General features: G+C 36.1%; 1 protein-coding gene across 1 annotated transcript in view; it reads right to left on the bottom strand.

Annotated features, from left to right (window-relative positions):
- The window catches only part of COL24A1 (collagen type XXIV alpha 1 chain), a 407,511-nt gene extending 388,472 nt beyond the window's left edge, over positions 1-19,039 (bottom strand). The window contains exons 1-2 of the mRNA XM_044674850.1: positions 19,035-19,039; positions 12,380-12,594 (exon numbers count right to left, since the gene is read on the bottom strand). Coding sequence (XP_044530785.1) covers positions 12,380-12,594; positions 19,035-19,039 — 220 coding nt within the window. The remainder of the gene's footprint in view (positions 1-12,379; positions 12,595-19,034) is intronic.
- Positions 19,040-21,071: the final 2,032 nt, after the last annotated feature.

Below are 21,071 nucleotides of genomic sequence, written 5' to 3'. Positions count from 1 at the left end.
ATACCAATAAAGCTAGACCAGAAAAAAATTCTGCAGAATATGATATCTAAAGGAATTCTTACAACATCTATAGGTTTCCTATAATGAATTCAATGGTTCCTAAAAACATTATATTTAATCAATAGAGGAAAAATTAAGATGTGAGAAAATGTGAAGGTAAAAAGTTATTGGTACGGAAGGCTAGGAGAGAGAAGGAGGGATTAATATATTTTGAAGGTGAATATCTACTATAAGACATAAACCTAGATATAAGTTTAAATATGAAAGAATGAGTTTTTGCAAACTACTTGTGAACATTTTTGTTGGAGACTTAAAAGGAATTTTAGCTCAAAACATTTGGAGATTCTTAAGGCTAGCTGGTATGAACTGCCTCTTTCTTTACAATCAAAACATTTTCAGATTAATTTCTCTAGGAAATTACCTGCAGAAAATACCCATTGATATTTCCACATATGTGGTTTTCAGACATAAGGAGCATGAACCTCAGCATGGCATGAATGCTGGAAATTAGGAACACACCTTGCATGGTGGTTAGTCATCATGTTAGAGACATTGTAACAGTGCCAAGATTTTAGTGGATATGAGCCAACTAGCATAGACGGAGAAAGAGGGAAAACGCATTACTGTTTTAGAAAAGGGAAGGGTGCCTGCCAATTCTTCATAATATCCATTCTGAAAACAATGAATTTATCCATAAAAAATGATCATTTGTCATGAGCGAGTAACCCAAACTCAGAGTTTCAAAACATCTACCAGACTCCTACATCCGTTAATAAAAGACTTTTTATGCTTTCTCTTGGATGAATTACAGCTTAAAGTAACAAACAGTAAAGTATCTTATGCAATAAAGCAATCATAAAATATGATAAATTATATTTAAAGAACACTAATATTTAACACTACTTCTTAGAACTCCCAACTTTTAGGTGCCCCACAACTTGAAAAAGACATATTTGTCAATAGCAATTAATTTTTCATTGAATAGAATCAAATTTCCTGGAGGGAGATGATTGTCCATGATTGGACATCCAAGCCCTTGGTTCTTGGCATCACATCCATCAATAAAACAATAAGCATTTATTAAGTACCTACTTTGTGCCAGGCACTGTGCTAAGCACCAGGCATACAAAAAAAAGTGCCTGCAAGAAACTTAGAATCAAAAGGAAGAGACAAGAAATAAAGAAAGCATTTAATTAATTCATAGGAAATAGAGAGAAGGCACTAAAATTAAGAGCGGTTGGCAAAGAAGATTGGATTTTAGTTAGGATTTAAAGGAAGCCAGGGAAATCTCCAAAGGGCATTCATTTTGGTAACCAAACACTGCACATATCTTCTTCATTTCATATTGCTGATAATGTATTCATTTTTTCATTATCACCTTGATTATATACTCTCTCTCCATATATATATAAACTAAAGGTCTGGGATTATTCTGGATATTTTTAGTTTTTACTTTTATTTAGGACTGAAAGTAGAGCAAGTTATAAAAATTTTTTGGTTATAGTAGGACTGAAAATTCTGGCCTTCGTGTGAAATTTGTATTTTGTAAACAGAGCCTCAAGGGCAAAAGGGAAACATTTTCAATCTTTTCTGGTAACATAGCAGAAGAATGATATAGTGAAGAAAGCATTAGACTAGAATATGGAGGTTTAACTACCAGATACCACTGGTCTTGGCTATCTGACATTTTCTTGGTAAAGTCAAAGCTAATCCATCTTTAAAATTGTAATAATGCTTCTGCTATTTCTTTTCTATGGTGGTTATAAAGATTAATTGAATTCAACAGGCATTTATTAAGTTCCCACTATGTTCTGGCACTGGGGGTATAAAATGAATTAGTCCCTATCTTCATGAAGCTTACAAATAACATTATATCTAAAACATCTTATAGCCATGAGTAATCATGTAAGTTAGTAGGAGGTAGAGTATACATGTTATGCCTTTTTATTTTATTAGTTTCTTGTTTCAAAATCTCTTTTTAAAAATTATTTTTCATCTGTGTGTATGTGTGTTTGTTTGCTTTACTGAGAATAGTGACTAGTGTCTCAGCTTCCATATATTACTTAATATTTGGGATGGTTACATGATGATGGCAATGATGGTGGTGATGATACTGATGGTGGTAGTGGTGATAGTAGTAGTAGTGGTATTGGTGGCAATGAGCAAGAAGAGAATATTTGGGGAGTTTTTAAAACTCTTGCCATATAGACTATGGGAAATTCTTGATGACTAAAGGCAGAATTATGGATTTCTGTTCTCTTCTTCATTACTCTTAGCTACTAAAGGCAAGATGACATCAAAGAGTTTTTTCTTGTAAGGAACAGTCCATTCTTTAAGGATATATAAATGGAGTCCTACTAAGATCTATTTAAGAAAAAGAGAGATGAGACTAATATAATAATAACAAATTATATTTATTATGTTCTAAGATTTGCAAAGCTCTTTAGATACCATCTCATTTAAACTTAGTGTCTCCCTTTTGAAATCTGATATTGATATGCTAATGAATGTCCAGAAAAAAAAAGCAATCAGGATGGAGAAAGGCCTTAAGTCTATACTATAAGAATATTAGCTGAAAGAACTGGGAGGATTGAGCCTAAACAAGAGAAGATTCAAGAGAGATGTGAAAACTGTCTTCAAGTGCTTGAAAGGCTATTGACGGGAGGACTGATTATCATAGTATCCTATAGTTGGAGCTGTCAGGACCATAAAGGCTATTGACTTCAAATCTCCATTTTTCAGGTAAAGAAAATGATATTCAAAGAAATTAAATGATGTGTCAAGTGTCACTCAGCTAGTATCTGCACTAAGATTTGAACTCATCTTCCTGATTACAGGCCCAGAATTCTATTCTCCGTATACTTTGTGTTTTCTCAGAGGTCAGCACATCAGTAGGGATGATGGATTGAAATCGCCAAGAGGAAAGTTAGAATTTCATATAAAGGAAAACTTTCTAAAATTTAGAGATACCCTGAAGTGGAATAGGATGGCTTGAGAAATTGAAGTTTCTCCTTCACTGGAGATCTTTAAAAAAAAAAAAAAAGTAAATGACCAGTCACCAGCTAAGTTGTGATGAAGACTTTTGTTTAGAATATATCAGTGAGTCTGGGTGTGGTGGCAAACACTCTTAAACCTTATTAGCAGAGAGGAGGAAAATGGAGGATCTCTTCAACTTGGGAGTTCCAAGCTATGGTGGACTAAGTTAATAAGGTGTCTCCAATAAGTCTAGCATCAATACAGTGAACCCCGGAGAGTAGAGAAGAACACCAGACTGCCTAAGGAGGGATGAACCAGTCCAGTCCGACATGGAGCAGGTAAAAGTTCCTATGATAATCAATGGTGAAATTAGGTCCCTGTGTAGCTGCTACCCTTACAGTCCAAACAAGCCAGGGAGACCCAATCCAAAATAAATAGAAAACAAAATACAGAACATATGGTTTAGATTATACTAAAAGACTACTATGATTTTCCTAGGTCAATTCAGTGTTAAAGGCAGGATCTGAACCTTGGTCTTTATGCTTCCAAATCTAGAACTCTGTATTCTAAGCCATACTGTCCCTTATCCAGGTCTAGCCAGGTGGTCAGATAGAGTGCTGAGCCTAAAAGTAGACCTTTAGGAAGATCTGAGTTGAAATCTGACCTCAGGTACTTACCAGATATGTGACTCTAAGCAAGTCACTTAACTTTGCCTCAGTTTCCTTATCTGTCAAATGAACTGGAAGAGGAAGTAGTAAACCAAATCTTTGCTAAGAAAACCCCAAATGGAGTCATGAAGAGTTGGACACAACTGAAACACAACTGAACGACAACAACAAAAATCTTTATCCATTGTGGTTAAGCTGCCTTCTCACCTTAGAACTTCCCTAAGTGCCCAGAGCCTTCTTACATTGGACCACCTCTATTTCATGTCACTCTCCTCCTCTCATTAGTGAGTTCCTTCCAAGGTCCTCCATTCCCAGGACAGACCCTGGCCAATAATGCTTCGTCCCCCACCTGATTGCTATTCTGGTGCTCCAGACTTTGATATTATGATCCTGAAAAGGAATCTTCTCCATTCCCAAATGTAAACTCCTTGAGAGCAAGGTCTTTTTCCTTTTATTTGTATCCCCAGAACTTAGACCATTGCCTAACATACAACAAGTGCTTAATAAATATGTGTTGTCTGAATGTATTTAGTCCAGTCTTTTGCTTTGTTTTATCTTATTGGAGCAATTCAATGATTTCATTGGTTAAGGGGGAACTTCCTCTATCAATACGGAGTGGCAAGTGCTCTTAGAAACTTGGACTCTGAAACTGTTTCAGAAGGAGGACTTGAACTCAGACCTTTACAACATCAATGGTTTTGTCTCTCCACTATGCTAGAGTTGCCTCTCCCTACTCCATTTTAACAACAAAAATAGCTAGCATTTATGTAGCACTTTAGAGCTTCTACGTGCTATTTCCTTGAATAACCCTATATACACAATTATTGCCCTAGAGTGTATAGCCTTTCAAGAAGTATTTTAATTTGTCTGTGTGGAATCTGGCAGAATAATTACCACCATTGCTTATCCTCTAACAGCGTAATAGACCCCAGATGCTAATACATTTTGTGGATATCTTATAGATGGCTGCCAGCATCTCAAGTAGCTTTATTAATAACTTTCACGATTTCCCCTGGGTCTATTATATAGTTTAACTCTTGATAGTATGAATCAATTCATCTTATAAGCTGCTTTCTTTTGGAGGTGAGTGGGTGGTCACGAATTCCTATATCAATTTAATGAGGTTACAGAGAAGGAAGCCTTTGTTTCAGACTTTGATTGCATTTTTCTATAGAAGACATTGACTGACACTGAACTCTAGACTCATTGGTGTTTCTAAGAAAGATTTGGTTGTCATTAGCTGTTTGGGGTTGATCACCCCTTTTTGCTGGCCCTAAAAAGGGGAGTCTTCATCATAGAATATATCCCTTTTGACACTCCCTCCCCAGTTTTTCTGGGGAGAGAGAATCAGTGCAGAGTAAGATCAGAAAACTGAAAGTCAACTTTGGCCCATGATGGAGGCTAGCAAGGACACCTCCACTGTGGCACACCACCCAATACTATTCCCTTCTCCACTTCAGCCTCAGGGATGACAGCTTTAAAGGGTCTCTAGAAGGGCTTCTCTGGCTAAGATATAGTGATAGCCAGTGACAGTGATATAGTAAATAGCAATAGTTCCTAGATCCCCAGATGCATGTACCCAGACCAGTTACAGAGAAGGAGTGATAAAATTATCATTTCACATGGTCTCAACCATGTAGTCCAGGAGAGGTCAACAACAAAGCCAAGTATGGGAGTTCCAGGACCCAGTTTCCAGGCACAAACTAAGAACAGGATCATAAACAAAGACTTATAGTTGTAGACCAAAAAGGGAATGAGCAACCATATAGAGGAGCATAATTTAATTCTAGGGTTTTTTCCCCTCTATTACAGTAAATTATTCAAAAAGTAAAGGTATGATGGGAAAAGGGATGCTTCTATAGTTAACTCCAAATGTGCTTCTTTTACAAGAGGAATCTTAGTTTTTAGGGTAGTATCACAAGAAGCTTACGACTTCTTTGAGTCACAAGGATGAATATAGAACTGTCTTAAGTGCTTTCCCAGGAAATTGGGACCCTCTCATCTACAATAGTGGAAACCTAGACATGAGGTAAACTCCCACTCAGTGAGGGGCAAAATGAATCAGACATATGAATTTGGGGGCCCCTAAGATTGAACCTAGTCTACATAAGCCCAGTTCTTTGGGTTCTGGTCTACAGATTACATTTAATTCATTCATAATTCTAAAAAAAAACACATGGACATATCCATTCATCCAAAGCAATATTCTTCATATAGGATTCCAAAGTCTATAGGGCACATGGGATGTTGTTTAAATAAGCTGAGATGTTTAACAACAGAAACCATTATGCACTCTCACTCTCCGCAAGAAGGACTAGTGCCTATTGAGACTTTAAAAGGAAATAATATGCTTAAACTTCACATTCCCTAAATTTGAATAAGCTTTTTAATAGTTTAAGTTTCAGGAGGACCAGAAAATGGTCCTGGTCCATTGATTCTTCTACTTTATTCCTATCTCTTGTCCAACAAAACTAATGTCAGATTTTCTTTATTTTGGCATTCAAGACCCAATCTGAACCAGCTCTGATTCACCTTTCTAGATTCATCTGATTATTATCCTTTACCAAGTAGCCATAGTTCCTCATGCATATTTTACCCTCTCCTTTCTATGCCTTTGTTTAAACAGCAATATAATTTGCTTCTCAGTTACCTTTGCCTTTTAAAATCCCTCTGTTCCTTCAAGGATTAATGCTGATGCCACCTCCATCACAAAGCATTCCCCAGTCCCACCAGTTTAAAATGATCTTTCCATCCACAAATTTTTCCTAGTACTTTAACTGGGGAACATCTAGTTGGCTCAGTGGAAAAAGAATCAGACATGAATTCAGGAAGATTCATCTTTGTGAGTTTAAATCCAACTTCAGACACTTAATATCTATGTGGCCCTGGGCAAGTCACTTAACCCTGTTTGCCTCAGTTTCTTCATCTCTAAAATGAGCTGAAGAAGGAAATGGCAAACCAATCCAGTATCTTTAACAAGAAAACCTAAAAAGAGAATGAAGAGTCAAACACAACTAAGCTAACTGAATAACAACTTTAATTGGACCTCTCATTTGTACATACAGCATTTCATCTTGGATCATAAAGTTGAAATCCTGTCCACTTTCCAAATAGAAATTAAAAATAAATTGAAATTTAAAAAACAAAAAATGAAATTGAAATGCTGATCTTTTTCTAGGTATAAGATCAAAGATTTTGGGACTTTAGAAGCCATCTTGTTCATCATTCACCTACACCCATCCAATTTTACAGATGAGAAAACTGATGCCACAGTTGTGACTTACTCAAGGTCACACAGATTGTACATTTCTGAGGCAGTATTTGAACCTAGTTCTTCCTGAATCCAAGTCCATTATTCTATCCAGTACTTCATGTTGCCTTCAAATCCTTGTTACTCGGGGTAGGCTAAAAGCATGACTCTAAAAGGCTGGTGAGATGAGAAGTCTGATAATAACCCCTTTATTAGATTATATTCTCTTTTATGACAAGATACATTTCTTTTTAGTTCTGTATCCAAAAGACTAACAAAACAATTTGAAAATAGTAGGTGCATAATCATTGCTGAAAGTCAAGCATTCAGCCTCAGAAAAATCTCTAGATGATTCATCCCATATCACAGGGTCTCCACTAATAAAAGGAAATGTGACTCAGTCGCTAAACACGTATTAAACACCTATTATATGCCAGGCACTATGCTAAGAACTCTTTGGTAGGGCAACCTGTCCAGACAGCACAAGAAGACCTCTGATGGGGCCCTAAATTAGAATCCTGCTCTCCAAGGAGCGCTGGCAAGATAAATCTGCAATGAACCAATAGTGTGTGGACACATAACAAGAGGGGCAGGTTACTAATCACTGCATAGGTAATGGGTGTACTTTAGTTTCTGTTGTTCTGGCAGGTGATCAGACTACAAGTGGAGAGGTTTACCTCCCACTAGACTGATAACCTCAGTGAGCTGATTATCAGGATGAGCAGCAGTAGATGGCCCCCATGGCTCAGCTCTTAGAGTCCAACATCAAGGGAGTGGGCAAGTTCTACTAACAGAACTATTCTATCAATAGGTTTACTACCTTGTCACTTAAAACAGAAATATTTGATCGTGCTTGGTAATCAATCAATCAACAGTGGCAAGAGAATGGCTACAAAGCTACCAAGACCAGCACATGCTTTATGGTTCCCATTTATGTATCAGACATGGAAGTCATTCCATGTTACGGGATATAGAACTAGAGGAACCTCAAAGGTCATAGAGTTCAATTCCCATCTCGTTTTACAGATAAGGAAACTAAGGTCCCAGAAAGCTAAGTCATTTAGCCAAGGCCATATAAGCTAGTAAGTAGCAAAGCCAGAAACAGAATTCAGGTCCTTTAACTCCAAATCTCATTCTTTTTTACCTTAGCCCAAGATGGACATATGATTTTAAAATTCAGCAGCTCGCAGCTGAATTTTTGTTTATCACCATAAATTGCTTGAATAAAGTAGAATTAATGAATCTCTATAGCCAATAAAAATAAAATTAATAAAACATAAAATTAAATAAAAATTTAAAACTAAATAAAAATAAAATGATATTGTATGTTTCCTAAGTGAAAAAATAAGACGTGATATTAAACTGTAGATCAATTTCCAAGTAGGAATCAAGTGTACCACATACAATAAACAGAAGAGATTACTTTCCTTATTGGACAAATAGTGAAATGAGGACCAAGAGAAAATGTGTGACTGTTTCAGATAAGAGAATCATGTGGAGGATGGAGTTTGATTTATTTGGTTTGGCTCCGAGTTTGATTTATTTGGTTTGGCTCTGGGGGACAGAATGAGGAATGGTCCGTGAAAATTGCAAAGAAGCACATAGGTTTGACTCCTAACATTTAGAGCTGCTCAAACAGGAAATGAGCTGCCACAAGATGTAGTGAGGTCCTCTCCTCACTAGAGATCATTAAGCAAAGATCTTTAAAGGTATACTGTAAAAGGGATGATAATGATTTGTTGTTGTTAAGACTGGGTCTCCCTCTCTTTCCCAGGCTGGAAATGGAAAGGCTTCTCATTGGCCTGGTTCTACTCTAATCAGTATGGGAGCTTTGACTACTCCATCTTCAACCTGAGCTGGTCCACTCCTCCCTACTCCCAGCTAAGTTTAATGCTGAACACAGAGCAGACAGCTGATAGTTTAGCCCACTGCAGCTTAGAACTCCCAAGCCCCAGAGGTCTACCAGACTCAGCCTCTCTGGGAATTAAGGTAGCAAGTTTGTGCCATTACGCCTGGTGAAGATTCCTTTTTAAGACAGAATACACTATGTAGATTTTAAAATTAATATCCAATATGCCAAGTATTATATTTAATAAGATTTATTATTAAAATTAGAGGGAGCTCACCCAAGCCACTCATGTAGAAGAGAGAGAGAGAGAGAGAGAGAGAGAGAGAGAGAGAGAGAGAGAGAGGAGAAACCAAAACTATATATAGACAATGTAGCAACGCAAACATAAATGACAGGGAAAAGGAATTGTGGGAAACACAGTCCAAGAGTTCAAGTTTCTAATTAATACTATTAGATGGACACTGAAATCCCTTTAGACTCTGAAGTTTTGTGATTTTTTTTTTGCCCAAGTTGGAAAGGATATCCTACACAATCATAGCAGAACAATATTGCCTCTTTTTATCAACTACATAGTTTTTCACTGTGGCTCAGATAAGTCAGGATCATAACATCATAGAGTTAGGGTTATAAGGGAACTCAGAAGTAATCTAGGGTAATATCTATATTTGGTTTGATTTGATTTTAATTTTTAAAAGTCTTACCTTCTGTCTTAGAATCAATAATGACTATTGGCTCCAAGGCAGAAGAGCAGTAAGGACTAGGTAGAAGTGTCTGAGACTAGATTTGAACCAATGACCTCCTGTCTCCAGACCTAGCTGCCTCTATTTTAAAGATGAAACAATGAAGGTGTAATAGCATCAAATGGTTGGCCCAAGGTCTCCAGTTTATAAGGAGCAGTGCTAAGATTTGAATCTCTCATCCTTATATATAAGGATGTGTTTACAAGAAGCTGTCTGATCTGATGGATTGAAGGGATTTTGCAATTCAATCAGATCACATTTTCTGGTGGTTTGTTTCCATTAATTGTCAGTAAGAGGAAGACTGAGACCAAGTATATCTTTAGGTTTGGGACAGTTGGTAGAATTGCCTAATGGAAGTAAAATCTGAGATTGCAAGATGTGATATTGGGAATTTGGGGGTCTTAATATTGAGATCATGATATAAACTTCCTGTGGATGTTTAGGGGACTTGAAAACTACATTTCCCATGATTCCTCTTATGTAATACAAGTGGCAGGAAGTGTGATTATGTAGACAGAGGTATAAAGACTCAGAACTTGATTGGGACACTCTTTCCTAGGAAGCAGCCAAAGGGAAAGCATGGCGGGGCATTTGAATTAGATTTTATCAGGCATGTGTTTTTTTTAATTACCAATAAGAATTACAATAAAACCTTAATATTTTTAAATATATCCTTTTATATCAATTTTATTTGTAATAAAGACTATATTACAGGATTATAGTTTTAGAGCTAGAAGAGAGTTTAAAGGACATCTGAGCTCCCTGCAAACACTCCCACCCCCACTACCATTTTACATTATAAGGAAATAGAACTACAAAGACATTGAATGATTTGCTCAAAGTCACATAGCAAGTAAATGTCTAAGGCAAGATTTGAATCCAAGTCTTCCTAATTCTCAGTCCAGTCTTCTTCCCATTACTTTGTGCTTCTTCTAAATCTTTGTTTACAAGTGAGCTAAGAGCACAACTTCAAGAAATTGGCATAAGAGGTCAGAAAAGAGTCCACAAATGGCAACTAAGCACTGGTAACCCAGAAGGGTATGTCTCCAAAAAAGTTCCTCCTTGGTTGGGAAAGCTTGTAGGAAATTATACAACAGAAAATCAGTAGGAGCATGATGACCCCAGGGACATCAAGGAAAAGGGAAGACTTCAATGCTCAGATCTGTTCAATGACCGATTATGACATCAGGAGACCACCAGAGGTGGTGGCAACAGGCAAAAAATGAAGCATCAAGTAGTAGACATGATCATTGTGTTGTAGAAGTTGTGTCTCCACCAATGAGGAGAATCTCTTACAAAACCCAGGCTTGAGCCCTGGGTAATAGCTGATTTACTTGGCTTAACTGTACTACTCTGATGCAGAGGAGACTTCTGGGAGAAGGGCATGAGGAAATGACAGCAGTTTAAACAAAAAGCCTCAAGAAAATATCTCTTTTTCTCATGTCTTTTTTAAATGATTCTAATATCTTGAGATAAGCAAATAATTCTGTATGTAGTAAACAAAATATAATTGTTATACATAATTTTCAATGCCAGCAACTATTAGCATCAAAAGAGCCCCAACCATCTTGGCCATTGCTTGATTATAATTGACTTTTGAAAATTGATAAGGGAGAGGGCAGCCAGGTGGCTTAGTGGATTTGAGAGCCAGGCTTAGAGATGAGAGATTTTGGGTTCAAATCTAGTCTCAGACACTTCCTAGTGAGGCAAGTTACTTAATCCCCAATGCCTAGCTCTTACTATTCTTCTGTCTTGGAACCATATTGGTTCCAAGATAGAATGTAGGATTTAAAAAAAGAGAAAATGAATAAAGTGATAAAGCCAAGTAATATATAATCATAAAGATTCTGTTCTGGTCTGTTCTTAAAAAAATGATCATATTTTTGGATGCCTGGACCATAAGGGGAAGATTAAGGCATCTGGAATAGACATCACTTATTTCTTTGTAATAATAATGAAAATGATAGCTTATATTTATATAACCTCATGACTTGCAAAGAGATTTATATGTATCTTCTCATTTGATTTTCACAACAATCTTTTTAAGGCAGGAGCTATTATTTTACAGAAGTGGAAACTGAGTTTGAGAGAAGTCAATTCAGGATTCCAAAGCTAATAATTGTCTAAGAAAAGATTCAAATAAATTCATTGCTCTATTCACTGTGCCCACTAGTTGTTACATTATAAAATGAGGTATTTGGGGGCATATTTGTCAGTCACACGCAAAAGAAAATACATTTGGTAAAGTGTAATGTACTTTAGTCACTTAATTTCCTTGTGTTCTAATTTCCTCATCTATAAAATAAAAGGGTTGAGCTTGATGGCCACTATGATCCCTTTCAGTTCTTTATCTCTGATCTTATATTTCTATAACTTCTGAAAGATCAATTAATAGGTAGCAAAGGAGGCAGTCATGCCAACCCATGTTATTCTCATTTCTGCAATTCTACTAGAAGTTTCTTGGTAATCAAATCCCCCCGCCCCTGTCACCTCCTTCCCCCACCAAAGGACCACAACAAGCAGAGGGAAAGGACAAACATACAAACCAGAAATACTGAACTCTTTTTCTCACTAGCATCTGCATCTGAAAGAAGGAAAACCCCAAACCCACTAGTATGTAAATTTCATTTTGTTTCCTAATGATGCAAATCCAGACTGAACATTTCTTATATGCCTGTGTTGTCTCCAGAAGTGCAAAGGTAACTGGGTCCCAGGAGGCCACCCCCAAGAACGCCCACAGGCTGTGAGGTCACAATCAGAGCTTTTTCACTATATGAGAATTCTCTTTTATAGGGCGTTTGCTTAAAAATGTAAGCAATTTCTCAGACGGAAGATCTGAGTAACTCAGAAAAGGTCACTTCCCCCCCCCTTCTCCCTCCAAATTTCATTATTTTACCCTCACATTCACACTGTACTCCCCGGAATGTTTTCATTGTTAGTTTCTGCAGGGCAGCATTTAGGCCATGATGACCAAAACTCATGCGCTTCTCCTCTTTGGCAGCCAATGCTTTATAAAACCAAACAAGCAACAAGGAAACCTTCTCACCTTGGTCTTGGACTTGTCCAGTACTCGCTATGACACATAGTGTAAGAAAAAGGAGCAGGGCTTTCCTGAAAAAGAAAAAAAATGGGGAAAATAGTTATTATTTCTCGGTCAAATATTTAGTCTAAGAACTACATTTTTAAAATCTGATGCAGAAGTAGAAAGGAAATGGGCCTTTTGATAATAACTATAATACTAGTTAGCATTTGTATAGCGTTTTAAAGTTTTCCAAATGCTCTACATCTTATTTCATCTAAATCTCATAACAAGTCTGTAAGGTAGATGCTACTGTAATTATTTTACAGATGAAGAAACTGAGGCAGAGAGAAGTAATGACTTGCCTAGAGTAACATAGCTAATTAGTAAGTATCTGAAGCAGGATTTGAACTTAGGTCTTCCTGACTCCAGGTCCAGAACTCTTACCTACTGAAATACCTAGGTAGGTATCTTTGATATATCCATATCATTTATATGTATATCTATACCATCTATATCTATATCTATATCTTGTGTATATGTGTATATGTATATTATATATTATTTTAATTATTTCATATAGAATATACTTTTATTATATATTTTAATTCAATTTATTTTTGTTTTATATTATGATATTTATTACATATGAATAAATATAATATGACATATTTTTATTTTATTCATATCATTAATAGTACAATATATTATTTATATATATCTTATATTTTTGTGTTTTATTATTATTTTATATTTATTTTATTATATTAAATATTATATAATTGTATTACATATTTTAATTTAATTTATTTTTATTTTATAATATAATGTATATCATATATAAATAAGTATATGACATATTTATTTTTATTAATATTATTTCTAGTATTTTATTTATATTTTATTGTTATATTAAATATTATATATGCATATATATTTATCATGCTAAATGACTACAAAGCTAGAAGGGATATTTAATTAATCAGGCAACAGAACCTGGATCCACAAAGTTACTGAGTGACTGGAACGATAGGCCAGATCCAATGAGATTAAATATATAGGAATTAATATATAGAATCAAATAGTAACATTTAATATTTATATTATTTTATATTTATATAGTAAATTTATATTTAGTACATAAAATTTATATGTAATGTTTCTATAATGTTAATTTAATTTATATTCAACATCAATGTGTTTAATAATAAAAATGTTGAAATATTAAGTATAATATATTAATATATTAAATATCTAGATATAAATGTATTAATCTAAAATATCCATTGTGAAAAGACAGGATAGGGGAGACAATCAGACAGAAGTGCATTAATTTACTTAAAACAAGTAAAAACAAGTAGACAAAGAAGTAAAACAGAAAAGTAAAACAAGTAAAAAGTTGATTTAACATAAAACAAGTTAAAATCACAGAAGAATCATGACTAAATCAAGGAATCCCTCAATCACAATCATACAGCTAGAGCCAGAAAAGACCCCACAAGGGACTAAGTCACAAATACCCCTCATGTGCCAACTCCTGTAATAGTATTAGTAATACAAAAACCATCATAATAATAGCTAACATTTATACGTGTTGATATAATGAGATAATAACTCAAAAGCATACTAAGCACTTTTGAGTTATTATCTCATTATATCAATAATTGCTGACCTCAAAGTGCTTCTATTCTCTCTGGAGAAGCAACTTGTGCATCCATAAGTCTTTTTTGGTTTGATTAGAATCCATCATGGTTGCATCAGTTCTGGGGATTCTCCAAGGAAACTTCTTATGTAGGATTGGTCCTTGAAATGCTATTTATAACATTTGCTTGGGGTCAGCAAATGCCAGGCCAAATCTAGTCCACCACCTGTTTTTGTATGACTGGAGAGATAAGAATAGTTTTTACATTTTACAATCCATATGGGCCATCTGAAAACTGATGGAGGGATGGACAAGGCAACCCCTGCCTTGAAAAGCTACCTGGCACACAGAGAGATTGAGTGTTTTGCTCAAGTTCATATAGTCAATTTGTTTCAGGATAGAACATGAACCAGGAATCCCCAAGTTTAACCATGCCAAGATGCCTCTCAGATTCATAATATAACTAAGATGATTGAGGTGGATGGAAAGTACCAAAGCTACTGAGGGGAATCAGGAAGGATCTCCAGTAAAAGATGACACCAACATGTGTCTCTGCCCTAGTCAGCCCACAACTGGAATGTCTTTAGTTTGGATACCGCACTTTTATAGAGACAAAATAACAAAGTAGAACACATCCCAAGGAAGGCAGACAGGATGGTAAGAGGACAAAAAAAAATCATGTCATCTGAGAGACAACTGAAGAAACTGTGGATGCTTAAGCCTGAAGATAAGATTATAGTTGCTTTAAATAGTTGAAAGGTCATGGGGAAGGGGGATTAGATTTGTTCTCTGTCATGCCAGGGGACACAAAACCAGTGGGTGAGAAGCTTGAGAAAGGTGAAGTTTAGAAGAGTACAAGAAACTATTTTTGAACAATTAGAAGGGTGCAAAAATAGAATAGAACATTACTTAGTGAATTCCCCATCATCAGAAGTGTTTAAGAAAAGGAAGGATGATTCCGTTACTTATGTTACAGAAGGTATTCTTTCTTCCTTCCAAAGAGAAGAGAGTTGGGATGAGTGAATCCCAAGATCCCTTCCAACTCTAGAGATTCTGTGATTTTGATGAGTGGACTAAATAGGGCAAACCAAAAGCTACTCAAATGAGCACAAACACCTTGACTTTGGAGATTGTACACTTTCTCTTTATACTATAATGATTCCATTTTATAAAGCCACAAAATAATTGAATTGACCACATAGGTTCCTTGCTCAAGAGGCTCCCATGATTCCACATGGACTTTGGGATAAACTGTAAATTCCTCTCTCTGGCACTTAAAATCTTCCACATTTTGGCTCCAGCCTTGCCTTCTAAATCCTTCTCACATCACTTCTCCCAGTCAATAAAGCACTCTACAGCCCCATCAAATTTATCTATTTGTCCTTTACCATACAAAACACTCCATCACCTGCCGCCATTATGTATTCCCTCCCCTCTGCTTCTAAGACTTTGTTGTTGTTTGGTTGCTTTTCAGGCATGTTCAACACTTTGGGACCCCATTTTGGGATTTTCTTATTATTGACATGGTTTGCCATTTTCTTCTCCAGCTCATTTTACATATAAGGAAATTGAGATAAAGTGGCTCAAATGATTTGTTTAAGGTCACAAAGCTGGTAAGAGTCTGAGGTCAGATTTGAACTCAGAAAGATGAGTCTGCTCTGACTTTAAGCTTGGCACTCTATCTACTGTGGCATTTAGATGCCTCTCAGAATTCTTAATTCCCTTCAAAGCTCACCTCAGGCATTACCTAGTTATTCTGATTGTTCAGTTTTTAGTTATTTTAGTCCTTTCCAATTACTCTACATTTACTTTTTGTATATTTCATAGATAACTTTTTGGTGTACATGTTGTTTCCCCTAATAATATGTATTTATACTATTATATTATATTGTAATATGTTATATTATAATAAAATAAAATTTTCCCCAAAGACAGGGAGTATTTTTTGTTTTGTAGCCCCAGAATCTATTAAAGCCCCTGGCTCATAATTGTGCCTAACTCTTCATGATCCCATCTTGAAATTTTCTTGGCAAATATCTTAGAGATCCCTTCTCTAACATATTTTACAGATGAGGAAACTGAGGCAAACAATGTTAACTGACTGGCCCAGGGTCACACAGCTAGTAATTGTCTGAGGCCAGATTTTAATTCAGACCTGCCTGACTCCAGGCCAGTGCTCTATCTACTATACCCCCTCAGTGCCCCTGGCATATAAGAGAAGCTCGATAAATGCCTAATGAATTGAATTATTTGAATCCATAGGGAAAAATAAAAAATGACAAATTTTGGAGGGGATCTAGAAAAATGGGGTCACTAATAATAGTCACCACTGTTGGTGGCACTGTGACCTGCACCAACCATTTTAGAAAGCGATCTGGAATTATGCCCAAAGAATTATAAAAATGTATACCTTTTGACCCAGGGATACTACTATTAAGTTTATTTCCTAAAGTGATCAGAGAAAAAGGAAAAGAATCCATATGTTCTCAAATATTTATAGTAACTTTGTTTGTGGTGGCAAAGAACTGGAAACTAAAGAGATGTCCATCAATTGGGGAATGGCTAAACAAGTTGTGGCAAAATCATTGTGATGGAATACTACTGTGCCATAAGAAATGATGAGCAGGCTAGTTTTTTAAAAATATATGGAAAGACCCACATGAAATTATGAAGAGCAAAATAAACAGAACCAAAAGGACGTTATATACAGCAAAAGAAATATTGTTTGAGGAATGACTTGTGTATGTCTACCTCCAGAGAGAGAATTGAAAAATAGAAATAAGTAAGACATAGTTTTATATATACATAGATCTTTTTGTCAAATGATGCCTTAGCTGATGGTGGGTATGGGAGGAACGGAGGGAAGGAACTGGGAATTTTAATGTAACAAACTAATAAATTAATTAATTAAAATTTAAAAAACGAAAAGCCAATGCTATTTACATAGGATGCTTTAGGGACTTTGTGGCGAGAGAGAGATTTATTCAATCTTGGACAAAGTTAGAGAAGGTCTCTATGTCAGCAGGAATCAATCTACAACACTGCATTAATACAGTCAGCATCCTTCCAATTGGTGAATAACTTTATAAAAATCTCTTTGTTACTTACTATATAACTAGCAGTATGGTAAGTGCTGGGAATGCAAATGCCAAAGTGAGTAGTACCTGCCCTTAAGGAGGATGCATTTTAGTAGCTGAAAAAAAAGTCATAAAAAGGAATAGGAGTCAAGGAACATTGTTTTGGTCTGGTAATCAGAGAAATGGTGATGGAATGGGATGGAAATTGAAACAATATGATATGTTGGTTTGATTAATGCTTATTTCAAAAAGTGGAGGGGGGTGCAAAGAAGGAACGAGTAGGAATAATAAGAGTGGAAAATACTCCAGGTGAGGATGAGAATGGGTTACGGACTAATATCTTCCTAAGATGGATTGGAACATGGAGCATTTTTATTCTTATTTGGAGAAATGTAACATACCCTACCAAAAATTGGATTACTTTGCAAATGTCAACAACCACTTGACTAAAATAGTGGACCAATTTATAGCATTCATTGAGCCCCTCAAATCTTGGAAAGAAGGATTTTTGGCGCATTTCCTACTCTCTATCTATCTCACTTCTATCAGTAGCATGTTTTCACCTTGACTCTCTGGAGCAAGTGGTCCTCAAAGCATAATCTGTGGAATCCTGGGGGACTCCAGACTCCTTAAGCTGGTACCAGAGGTCAAAATTATTTTCATAATAATACTAAGATGTTATTTGCCTGTTAAAATACTCCGCTCTTTTCCAACTACATATCTTTTTGAGGCCAGATTTTCTTCATATACTTCAACCAAAACAACATATTGTAACATATTGAATGCAGAAGCAGATAGGAGAATCCAGCTGTCTTCTATTAAGCCAAACATTAAAGAGATTTCCAAAACTATGTAAAATCATTCCATTCTTCTCTCTAAATGTTTTGCTTATGAAAATAGTTTTTCATAAAATGTTATTTATATTTACATAAAATTGGTTTATTATTATTAATTTTAATGAATTAATAAAAATATGTTAAGATTTGTCCATCTTAATTTCTAATATGATAAATATTGATAGCTATAGCCTATGTAACCAAGAACTTTCTATGGAGGAACTCAATAATTTTTAAGAGTTATAATGGGGTCCTGAGACCAAAAGCTTGAGATCTGCTCCTCTAGTGTAAGGGGCAAATACAAAGGATCTGTAATTACATAGGCTGAGAAACTGCATCAATTCAATTCAACAAACATTTATTAAATGCCTATATGTGTTAAGTGGGCAGCTCAATGATTCAGTTGATAGAGCCTGAAGCCTGGAGCCAGAGAGATTCATGTTCCTGAGTTCAAATCTGGCTTCCAACACTTAATAGTTGTGTGACTGTGGGCAAGTCATTTATCTCTGTTAGCCTCAGTTTCTCATTTATAAAATAAGCTAGAGGAGGAAATGGCAAACCACTCCAGTATCTTTGCCAAGAAAATCCCAAATGGGGACACAGAGAGTTGGACCTGACTGAAAAACAGGTAAACTGATCACTGTGTATAAGAATTATCTCCTGGGGATACAAAGACAAAAACTGAATGACTTCAAGGAACTTTCAATCTGGTTGAGGAATGGAGTGAAAATAAAACATGCATCTGAATAAATAAATAAATTCAAAGCAACATCCAAATGGGGGTAGCTGAAAACTCGAGGACATCAGAGAAAAGCTAGAAAGACCATCTGAAGGGCCTTAACACAGATCACAAAGCAGCAATGGGGTCACCTGCAGCACCAAAGGTAATGTGACTTATCCAGGGTTTCATATCTATTAATGGGTCAGGGGCAGGATCTGCATATCATGCCAAAACCAGCATTGTCTACCTACCCTACGCCATGTTCCCTCTTTTCCAAAATGGTAGCCTTCTCCTTCTTAGCAATTTCTGACTCAGTGGAATAAAACCAAACAAATCAAGGAATGAGCACAATTCTTATTTATTTTGAAGATGAATCATTCATTGGTCAGGCAATCAAGATACAGTTGCCAAAATAAAAATTTTGGACCAGAACCCTTCCTCATTCTAAATCATAATTTTGATAGTGGGCTAACTAATGGAGATTCAGTTTCAAAGCCTCAAAACCTAAGTCATCCAGACATCCAACAGTTCAAAAGCTGGTCAACTTTGAGTTCCTCTCATGAAAGCAACAGCAAAATTATAACATGGAGTCTTTAAAAGAACTTCATATAAAAGATCTGAAAGAAAACAACATCTAAGACAATCCATTTAGAAGATTCTTTATCTAGAGATGTGTCATATTTAATAGTTTCAATCACTGCCTTATATGCAATATAGATTGTTCTATAAAATATATTTATCTAATATAGATTAATATGATATATGGGGCAGCTAGGAGGATAGTGGATAGAGTGCCAGAAAGAAAGAACTTCAGTTCAAATCCAGCCTCAGACTCTTAGTAGCTGTGTGACCTTGGGCAAGTCACTTAACCCTGCTTGTCTCAGTTTTCTCATCTATAAAATGAGCTGGAGAAGAAAATAACAAAACACTCTTGTATCTTTTGTCAAGAAAACGCCAAATGGGTTTGTGACTGAAACAAGCAAACAATAACAGTCCTTATCAGTGATTCTCAAAGTGGGCACCACCGCCCCCTGGTGGATGCTGCAGCAATCTAGGAAAGCAGTGATGGCCACAGGTGCATTTATCTTTCCTATTAATTGCTATTAAAATTTTTAAAAATTTAATTTCCAGGGGGCTAAGTAATATTTTTTCTGGAAAGGTGGCAGTAGGCCAAAAAAGTTTGGGAACCACTGCCTTATATAATGGTATACTCAAATTATGAATCAAAATATTTGATATTTATTTTTCTTTTCTATCATCCCAAGTTGTTATATGTAAACTTTAAACATTTGGGGTGTGTACTAAACGATAACTCTAGACCAAACTATCAATAATATGGAATTAGGGCTTAATCAATGATACATATAAAATCCATTGGAATTGTGCTTCAGCTAATGGGGTTTAGGGGGATCTGGGGAGAGGGAAATAACATGAAATATGTAACTATGGGGAAATATTCAAAATAAAAATAAAAATACAACATGATGAACATAAAAAAATTTGGGGTGTGTAATTAGAATTTGCTCCCCAGGACTCTCCTACCCAGCATCCCATTTGTGTCTTCACACTGAGAGGGAACACTGCATACTGATGTACATATGTAGGGAGGATATATTTTTGTGTAGCTCCTCCCCCTCGTGCTCTGCTCCTGGGAAAGGTGGGTTTTGGAGGTTGGGTGAGAGCCAGGCAGGGGAATTTTACCCACATGTTTTTACTCAGGCTTTTTTTCTTTTTTTTACTTTTGTTCTGTCATTTCTTCTATTTCAAGTGATTACTAATAAATCTTATAAAATAGAATACTTGGAGTTATTTATCTTAATTTAAATTTTACAGGGGCTAAGATAGGAAGATGCGAGACCCGTCTCTTTGGAAGGATCTTTGACTAATCTAAAGTGAATCAATCCTATGGTATGCACTCTAGACGGGTGAATTCCAATCTGGGCTTGAGTCTTCGGTGACAGGAGGCTGTCTTTCCTCCTGCTCTGTATTTCCATGCTTTAAAATAGAACAGTATAGAGGGGCCAGACTGGCAAGAAGCCCAGCATTGCCATCATCAGGGGATAACTCATCTGAATCCTGCTGCCTTAGCAGAATATGAGTAGGGGAACAAGCAGCACCTGCCCCAGGTATCTCTGGCCCAGACTGGAACCTTAATCACTCGCATGAGTTGACAGATGGAAAAAGTCAACCCAATAAGCACTCATCTGCTTACCAGGAGAGCTAGCTCATCGGGGAAAGAAAACACCTGCGAGATGCATTTGATGGGCTCAGCAATGACCTCAGGAAAGAAAGG

This window comes from Gracilinanus agilis, chromosome 4, assembly GCF_016433145.1.
Source record: "Gracilinanus agilis isolate LMUSP501 chromosome 4, AgileGrace, whole genome shotgun sequence".
NCBI classification, from domain to species: domain Eukaryota; kingdom Metazoa; phylum Chordata; class Mammalia; order Didelphimorphia; family Didelphidae; genus Gracilinanus; species Gracilinanus agilis.
Note: the sequence above shows the minus strand (reverse complement) of the source record. Positions and strands in the feature narration are given on the sequence as shown.